General features: G+C 43.6%; 1 protein-coding gene across 1 annotated transcript; it reads left to right on the plus strand.

Moving 5' to 3' along the window:
* Positions 1-599: 599 nt before the first annotated feature.
* Positions 600-1000, plus strand: LOC101830574 (60S ribosomal protein L31-like). Its single transcript, XM_040752797.1, has one exon. The coding sequence runs from the start codon at positions 615-617 to the stop codon at positions 996-998; it is 384 nt and encodes a 127-aa protein (XP_040608731.1). The 5' UTR covers positions 600-614; the 3' UTR covers positions 999-1000.
* The last annotated feature ends 9069 nt before the right edge of the window (positions 1001-10069 follow it).

A 10069-nucleotide genomic window follows, 5' to 3' on the forward strand; every position in this document is an offset into this window, starting at 1 on the left:
CTCTTCTAGCACTTCAAACCTGCCCATCACCAAAAGAGGACTTACATTTTAGTCCTAGCCCATTTTTTGTAGTGCAGCTGGAGCAGACATTTCTTTCACCAGTAGGGGGCTGCCAATTGTTTTGTATTATAATTAGAAGCTGTAGCAACAGCGGTGTATTGTGTATGGAGCCTCAGGGACCTCCCTGGCCAACAACTTGCAGGAAATTAGCTCGGGTGGTTTGAACGAAAATGGCCCCAATGAGCTCACAGGGAGTGGCGCTATCTGAGAAGGATTAGGAGGTATAGCTTTGTTGGAGTAGATGTGGTCTTGTTGGAAGAAGTCACTGGGATGGGCTTTGAAGTTTCAAAACCTCAACCTAGGTCCAGTGGCTCTCTCTCTCTCTTCCTGCTGTCTGCAGATCCAGATGTAGAACTCCCAGCTACCTCTCCAGCACCATGTCTGCCTGCATGCTGCCATTCTTCACTCCGTGATGATAATAGATTAAACCTCTGAGACATAAGCCAGCTGTCACAACTAAATGCTTTCCTTTATAAGAGTTGCTGTGGAGTTGTGACCCGGCTTTCCTTCCCACAATCCTTCACGCCCTTCCTTTCCAACTTGGGCCCAGCAGAATGGCTCCCGCAAAGAAGGGTGGCGAGAAGAAGAAGGGCCGTTCTGCCGTCAATGAGGTGGTGATCCGAGAGTACACCATCAACATTCACAAGCACATCCTTGGTGTGGGCTTCAAGAAGCGTGCTCCTCGGGCACTCAAAGAAATCCGGAAATTTGCCATGAAAGAGATGGGAACTCCAGATGTGCGCATTGATACCAGGCTCAATAAAGCAGTCTGGGCCAAAGGAATAAGGAATGTTCCATACCGTATCCGTGTACGATTGCCCAGAAAACGTAATGAGGATGAGGACTCACCAAACAAGTTGTACACATTGGTAACCTACGTGCCTGTTACCACATTCAAAAATCTACAGATGAGAACTAACCTGCTGAATGTCAAATAAAGTTGGAGAACTACCAAAAAAAAAAAAAAAAAAAAAAGAAAGAAAGAGTTGCTGTGGTCATGGTGTCTCTTCACAGCAATAGTAACCATAAATAAGACAGTGAACCACCCGGACATTGGTATTTTCATGTCATCTGGGTGTGCCTTTTCCTACCCACTCAAAGCACCTTCTGAGTTTAAGCCTCCTAATTTCTGGTTTTACATTTACAGATATAGGCTATCATACATGCATACATACATACATACATACATACATACATACATACATACATTCCTGGTATCATGTTTCTCACCCAACTGTGAAACTGCCAATGATTTCACAGCTGTGTCTTACCCAGAGGATATAGATGATGGCTAAGATCTCTGAAGACCCACTGCCATCTTTTCTGAGCAAGTGTCAAGTGGTTGCAGGATTTAGTGGCTAAGGGGATATTTTAAAATAGCAACATTAATACAACATGAGGAGATTCCATGGCTTGCATCAATTGTTTCCTTAAAGGATCAAGAATGCGTGTCATTATCTTTTCGATGGATAAATTAACAATCGTTCTCTATGTACCGCCCGATCCCTTTATCATATAGCATCTCTACAGGGCTTCTGCACATCTCCCCCACCCTGGGTTGTGTAGAAGTAACTTACATTGAGTCTTGTTCTCCCCTGCTATGTGATAACATATTATTTATGAGGTTTTAAAGCTTGCCTAAGAATTCAGAAAGCAAAGTCAGCCACAAGTCATAGAAGCCAAGCACACATCTTTAATCCCAGCAGCCAGAAGCTAGGAGGTGGTAGTATACACCTTTAATCCTAGGTCTCAGGATTAAGAGGTAGTCAGATCTCTCTGAGTTCAAGGCCATCCAGGGATGCAGAAGAATTAGTCTAAATGAATAACAGAGCTCATACCTTTAATGCCAGCAACAGAGAGTTATAAAAGGCAGGAGCAGGGTATTCAATAGTTGATTGTTTCAGCCACACTAAAGACAGGAAGGCTTAGTATCAGGCATTCATTCTCCAGCCCCGGTGAGAATAGGAATGCCCCAGCCCTGTTAGACTAAGAGCTATTTGGGAGCTTGGCTGCTTGGCTTCCCTGATCTTCAGCTTGAATCCAAAAACCTGTCTCTGGGTCTTTTATTTATCATGTTACACTGCTATGCTTACCACTCTGCTGGAGCTAGCCCCCTGGGTCTGACAGGTTCTAGGCAATGGTGAGGCTTATTGGTCCTTCTGGTTGGAGAAAGGGCTCCAGGTTAGGTAAACAATCTCTACTCTCAGTATTTTTTTAACAGGAGAGAAATATAGACAGCATATCCTTGGGGATAATTTCCCACCTCTGGGACAAAGTATTTTCCAATTATACCATAGCCATCTTTGCAGGACTGAAAATATGCTTGAGACACTTGCTGTGTTGGCCCCTCCTCCCAACATAAGCTATCAGATGACTGAGGTAATGTGCTCCAAGGAATTGTAATTTCCCCAAGAACTTCATGATGAGAGAAGGGGAAAACTGAATTCTGGTGTCAGTTAGAGGAGAAGCTTGCTCTGTCACCTCCCAAGAGATTTTCCATAGTTCCGAGTACTTATAGTACCATGTTGTAGTAGAGACTGGAACTGAGACAATGATGGAGGGTGGGACCATACCCTGACCAGGACCTGCCTACTTAGCAAACCTCTAACCTATTTAAACCTGAAGCTCACATTAGGACCCCAAAGATGCATGGCAGTCCCTTGCCATCTTTCTCCTCTTTTCATATTGAATAAACCCGCTCTTCACTATTGATTATTTCTTTAATCAGACTACTGAGGATGGGTGTCTGAGTCTAGTTTGAGAGGATACAGGTTTTGAATTTGACTTCAGTAACATCTCTACTTTATCTCTTTATCCACCTACTGATGTCCATTGCCCACAATGCTCTGAGACTTCCAGGAATCAGGTGTGTTTAATGCCAGCACCTACCCACACTGAAATGTCCTGCACGTTAGTAGGGGGATCATTTATTTGTTAGGTTACAGAGTGAGTCCAAAAATGGCAGTGCTGCTGATAATGACTGCCCAGCCTCAACCCAGGTTGGATTCTTACTGGGTAAAAAGAAACATAAACTTAGTGTTCCTCAGAAACCTCATAATGGCCATTTCCGTTTGTCAGGAAAGCGGATACATCCCCTCTCTGTCCCTGACAGTCAGCTGATGGGGGCTAATCGCATCCAGCTCCAGATTAACTGGAACAGCCTGGATCGGCTCAGAGACCACACCTGCTGACTGTCCTATAACATTTCTACTTTATCTCTTACTTGTTTTTTGGCCAAGATTGTTGTCTCTATTCTCATAAGACAGCTTGGTAGTTTGTCTCCCAATAAACTGTTTTTCTACTATAGAGTGGTCTAGTTCAATGGTCTCACTGCTCACATTTAGTGTCAAAACCAGGGAGGAATGCCTGGATCCCTGAAGTCCTGGCCCTTTCTTTAACTGAGCCAAACTGCCATTTTGCCCTCCTGTGGGGAAGGATAATTTGCCTGCTGGCTTCTGCCTTCCTCCATATTCAACTTAAAATTTAGAGTCTGTCTCATTGGTTACTTCTCTACACACACCCAAAGAAAATGAAAGGGTCTGGATCGCTGCCTAGCCCCTTGCAGAAGATGCCCACCACAGACAGGGATGAGTCCTAGCCAGTGGGGACAGAGGCAGTTCCCTGTGCAGACCTCCACTGTAACTATCAGGTCAAAGCTGAGAATCAGTACCTGGACAGGGCTAGTGGAGACAACATGATTCCTTGTCTCCTGGCTGGTTTCCAAAGGCCTCACATAATGTCGTACATTTTTACAAACGGGGTTGGGGGGTGTCAACCAGAGGCCAGATAAAAATCCTATGCTGCGTTCCTCTCCTGATTCACAGAGGCTAATTAGTTGACACCAATCCTAATACTCAAGAGGACTTCTGTATCCTCAATTCTCATTTCCTTTCTCAGTCAGTGCCTGATATTATGGGTGGGGGAGACAAACTTAAAGGACTTAGACCCCAAATTCCTCATAGAGATCGGCTGAATTTGGCACTTAAAGTCTGAAAGTCAAGGAGGAGGAGGGAAGGACAAAATGTGCTTCCCATGACAGACAGAAACGACAGCTTCTGACAGCAGCCCTGGGGTCAACTCCAGAGAGGAACAGGGCTCTAATGGACTCCACCTGGAGTGGCAGGTCCCCGGGCAAACAACAGTCCTCCTCTCTCACCTGCTGACAGGACTCAGCCCAGACTGTGGACAGGCAGGGCCCTGGAGGGTTGACTGGCTCTCTTTGCCTTTCCAAGGTGGTCCATTCTCCCAGATTTCTCCTCCACAGGGAAATCTTTGTGATCTGGGTCTGCTGACTGAATACTGATGCTGCCCTGAGACCTTTGTTCCCAACAAAACCATCAGTATTACCATCAAGGAGGCCAGGATCACTGTTCAGGCACTGTGCAAGTTTCTCCCACTTTAAAATAAATTCTCAGGACCACCTGGCCCATACTTCCTGATTCCTCTGGTAGAACTTACCCTTCTCTGTTCTCTGTGATGAGTGTCATTAGCCAGCCTCACCAGCCCAGGGATACAGGTCCTTCCTTCCGGTTCCACTTGGGCCACCTGATTGCGCACTCCTTCCTAGGCTTAGTTGCCAAATCCTGTTATTGGGCAGGGAGATCATGTCCAAATTATGCTTTTCCTTTTGTTTGCATCCAGCTTTTCCCGGAATTTTCCATCTCCTTCTAACTTCTGGAGAACTTCCTTGTGCACTGGATGACACCAATACTTCACCATATCCTCTACCAGATTCCCTTGTTGACCCACACCTCCTCTCCTTCAACGGCAGCCATTATACCCTCCCTCATCAAGATCCCATCCTGGGCCCCTACCTCCTACCCCTGCCATTCTCAATACCATATCTCCTTAAACCATCTCCAGGCTGTATAGGAGTGGGAGATGTACAAGAGTGGGAGACCCCATGCCTAGCATCCTAACATCCAGAAGTCTTTGGGTTCACTACCCAGCACCTCAACAACAAAAGTGGCCAGAAGAACTGAAATGTACAAGACAAAAACTGATAGCACTCCCTCCAAATGGATGAAGCTGTAATTAAACACCAAGCAGAATTAACTAGGACAATAATACACTTGAAGAACACAAGAAGAGATACACACACACACACACACACACACACACATACACACCCCCCCACACACATCTATGTACCTAACTGTCACATAGTACCCTATAAATATGTACCAATTTAAACAAATACAAAAATATTAAGATATTTTAATGTATAAGTCAGAATATTTAATTGTGTAATGAGAAAATTATTTATTTCTCATGAAGGAAGCCTTGATAGAGCATTTAGGACTCCATTGCCTCTTATTCTTGACTTAGCAGGGGGACTGCCTGTTCCCATACATCTGTGGCTGCCTTTCTTAACAGTGTGTTGGGCTGAGCCACATACCTGGCCAACACCTGATCTCAAGGGAAGCCAGGAAATCAGTTGATCTTTTTGACTCTTTTGAAAGCTTTGTAAATATGAAGAAGCCTGAAGATAACAAGTGACACAGACTGTTTGAGTAACTCAAGTCATAGTTTAGTAAGTTGTAGACATGAGATTTGAACTCAGGCAGCCTGGGTCATAACACCGCATTCTGAACAGATATTCCACCCTACTTCTAACCTTGAAAATAGTGCATTTAAAGTAGGACTAATTTTCTACCAGACCCATTAAATAACATTCTTGTCTCCAGAGGATGTGTTTTGAGAGTGAATGCTTGAAGCCACGATGATTATCGACCCCTAGAGTGTTTCATCCCTGTGACAGAACACTAACAGAAGCAACTTTAGGAAAAATAAGTTTGATTCTGGCTTATGTTTAGAGCGGGGTAGTCCCTAAGGTCATGCAAGGTGTGTGGAGTCTGTACAGTGGGAAATATGGCTGGGATTCCTTCCATTTTGATGGACCAAAAAGCAGACAGGAAGATCCAGCAGGAGCTGAGCCAGATTACAATCCACGAAGGCCATCTCAGTGACTTCTAGCTAGACTCCTACTGCTCAAAGGCCCTGCAACCCTCAACACTGTGCCACTAGCTAGGACCACAGGGGGTGGGACATTCGCCATTCAAATCCTGACAGGTATATATCCTATGCTTAGTACTATGTCTTCAAGCCTATGATAAAGTTTATTTTAGAAACTCAGTCCAGTTGGGGAACAACAGTTACTAACAATAAATAGAGCAACAATAGCAATATACTCCAGGGAGAGCTTTTGCAAACATGTAGATATTTACCTTTAGATTTTTCCACTTATTATTTTGCAACTATGTTTGACCACAGGTAACTGGAACCACAGACATCCAAACTATGGATAAGGGTCACAACTGTGTAGTCTCTGGCAGTGCCCCCAGAGTCTTTGGCACACTCTTGACAATATTCGCCGCAGCAATTACTGACGACAATGGAGGAGCTATTGTAAACTAAAATCATCAGCTTACTTCTAGAAGTAATTGTTTATAACATTCAAGAATTCAAAAATCTGGTCTTATCATGCCTTTGAAAGAATGTGTGAGCAGCTCATCAACTTTGAGATGCAGTAATAGGTATTCAAACCAAATAAAAGGTTTACAGTAGGAAGATTAAGTATCAGCAAGCAGAAACGGGAACACAAAACACCAAGACACATTTAAAAATAAAACAGGTGCAGCTAAAAATAAAACTCATCAGCAAAGCTGAAACCATAAAATATGCTCATGCAGGGAATAAAATTTTAAACTGTGAAATTCATGCATTTTTCCTCATCATAAAATTACACTCATGTGCACACTATTCAACTACATCACAGTAAAATAAGAGTGCCTGGCACCTGTTGGATTAAAAGCAGAAATGGTTAACCAGTTCAAGTCTCTTTAAATATTTTAAAGGTTCTTTTTAAAATTTCCTATTTATGTGTATGTGTATAAGTATGTGTAGGTGCTCGAGGAGGCCAGAAGAGGGCGCTGGATTCCATAGAGCTGGAGTTACAGGTGGCAGTGAACCTGATATGGGAGCTGGGAACGGAACTTGTATCCTCTGCAGAAGCAGGACATGCTCTTAACCACTGTGCTGCCTCTCCAGGCCCCTTAAATACTTTGAATTACTAAAAAACTTGGTTTTCATGAGCATGTGTGCACACATAATTAAAGTCAAGCTACCCTTCTCTTCCAATATTACTATGGAACCAGTCCTTTAGGAACTAAGCTTCATCATTGTATTTTCTATTAAGGTTTTTCATCTCTAGACTAATTTGGGCAGTATTTTTATTTCTACATTTTTCACAGATACCTCCATAGTTTACAAATACACAGCCTTCTGAATTTTTTTCAAGACAGGGTTTTTCTGTGCAGCTTTGAAGCCTGTCCTGGAACTTACTAGACCAGGTTAACTTTGAGCTCTCAGAGGTCTGCCTGTCTCTGCCTCCTGAGTGCTGGGATTAAAGATGTGTGTACTATCATTGCCCTGCTGCCTTCTGTTTATTGCAAGGCATTGTCCAGGCAAGTTTGGGAGGGGTGAGAATAAGGTAGATGCCGTAGAGTCACTTGTATTTGGGTTGTGTTTGTGTGTGGTCTTTAATTTATGCATTGTGTGACAGGCCTCCAGTGGATAGTAGGGAGTCAGATTAACTACATTTCTATTGACCTTTGAGCAGTTATGGGCCACTTTATATATGACATTGAGTAGATCATGATCTATTGAGGGAGCAGGTCATACAGACAGGTGAATAGCAGAGTGGGCTAGGCATTTTTTTTTTAGATGTATGGAGGCAAATTCCAATGGCATGAGACCTTTTTAGAGGATGCAAAAACAGGTAAAGAAACCACAGTAAGGAGGAGAATCAGTTTGGGCACATGCAAACAGGAAACTGGGAACCGATATATCTGGGAGTGGGCAATTTTAAGCTGGATGGATAGAGGACTTCAGGAAATCAGGCTAAGATCAGATCCCTTCCTCCAGCAAATCCCTCCTGCGCCATAAATACTTCCCTATTTGAATTACTGTAAGAAAACCAAGGCTTGCATTGGTACTGTCATCACACATACAACATTCTAGACCTACATTAGACTCCTCATTGACCCTCACCTTAGACCCTCATATTATACTCATTATACTCTGAAATTTAGCACGGCAACCAGCAAGGTCTCTCTCTCTCTCTCTCTCTCTCTCTCTCTCTCTCTCTCTCTCTCTCTCTCTCTCTCTCTCTCACACACACACACACACACCACCACCGCTACCACCATTATCACCACCACCACAGATAACAACAGCATTAATAACAACAATCAAATAAAAACAGGTCATGAACTTGAAAGAGATCAAGAGGGGGGCATGGGTGTTTTTGGAGAGAGTAAAGGGGAGAAGAGAGCTACCCTGTCTTTGCCTCAGAGTGCTGGGATTAAAGGCATGTGCCACCACACCTGGTGCTTCACCAGAATCTTTAACATCAAACCCGGAACGTAGTCTCTCTTAAGCTTGCTTCCTAAGATCCTGGGTTTTAATTTTTGTGTTTTTTAAATATAATTTTTCATTTTTAGTATTTAATTTTTAAATTAAAACATTGTGATATCATTTCATCCCCTTTCTTTCGTCTGTCCAACCACTCTCATGCCCCTGCTCTCTCTCTCTCAAGTTCATGCCTTTTTAAAAAATTTTTTTGAGACAGGGTTTCTCTGTGTAACTTTAGAGCCTGTCCTGGAACTAGCTCTTGTAGACTAGGCTGGTCTCAAACTCACGGAGATCTGTCTGCTTCTGCCTTCCAAGTACCATCACCGCCCGGCGGCTTTTTTTTTTCTTCAGTTATTGTGACATACATATGTGTACATGTGTTAAAAATATAAATGCAACCTTTACAGATGGTATAATGTTACTTGTACAGGTATGATTTCAGGGATGCTTGGTATTGGAAAACCGGTTAGGGGAATCTTCCTTGGGAAAGACTTTCTCCTGTTTTTTTTTTTTCCGATTGTGTAGTTGCTTATATTTTTTTCTCTCGAGTTGAGGTCCCATGAGATTTCACCCCTCTATGTTAGCCTGTCCATTGGTGCCATCCTTGTTCAGGTCTTGTTTAGGCAGTCATGCTGTTGAAACTTCATGGGTGTAGCTTATGTGGCATTCCTAGGAGATGAAATGTCACCATAAGCTTGCCATCTTTCCATTCCCCTCCCCTTCTGCAATGCTATTGGTTGATCCCTTGGGGCTGGACACCACATGGTAACTTATTCTCTGCATTTAAATCAGTTGGGGTTTGCTTTAATGGTCTCTGTCTGTTGCAAAGAGGTTTATTTTGTTTGTTTGTTTGTTTTGTTTTTTGAGACAGGGTTTCTTTGTGTAGCCCTTGCTATCCTGGAACTCACTCTGCAGACCAGGCCGGCCTTGAACTCACAGAGATCTGCCTGCCTCTGCCTCCCGAGTGTTGGGATTAAAGGCGTGCATGACCATGCCCTGATGAGATGTTTCTTTGATGAGGGGTGAGACCTACACTTATCTGTGGGGATAAGAACAAATATTTAGAATGTAGTTACAAACCATGTTGATTTAGTCAAGTGGTGACAACAGATTCTTCTCCAAATCCCATGATTTCTCTAGCCCCAGGTAGTTGAAGGTCCCGTTTTTTGTACTCTAGCTCAGCAACCCATCCCTAAGACGCTTGGCATAACCCCTGCCGCTCCTTCCCAGTAACCAGGATCCCCATCTACAGTGCTGTCTCCATCTTCATTTAGCTTTTCTAACAGTGTTTTGGCAACCGGAGACTTTCAATTCATCAACCCTGCCATCATCTCCAGGCTCTTACTACCCTACGCACTTGCACTCCTTATAACCCAGTCTGGATTCCATTGCTCATCATGGCATCACTCCTGTGCATCTCACTTGAGCTTCTTGGCCCTCTGTCCTGCTGCTTGAAGAGTTGGAAAAACAAACCACATCTTAGTCAAGCCCTGTCTTCACTGCTCTGTTCCATGCACAGCTGACCTCAAGGCCACAGAAAACGGTTTCATGCTAAATTCATTCATTTATGCCAAGTCCCAGCATTGCTCCAGGA

The sequence above is a fragment of the Mesocricetus auratus genome, unplaced genomic scaffold (assembly GCF_017639785.1).
Source record: "Mesocricetus auratus isolate SY011 unplaced genomic scaffold, BCM_Maur_2.0 Super-Scaffold_100010, whole genome shotgun sequence".
In the NCBI taxonomy this organism is placed as follows: domain Eukaryota; kingdom Metazoa; phylum Chordata; class Mammalia; order Rodentia; family Cricetidae; genus Mesocricetus; species Mesocricetus auratus.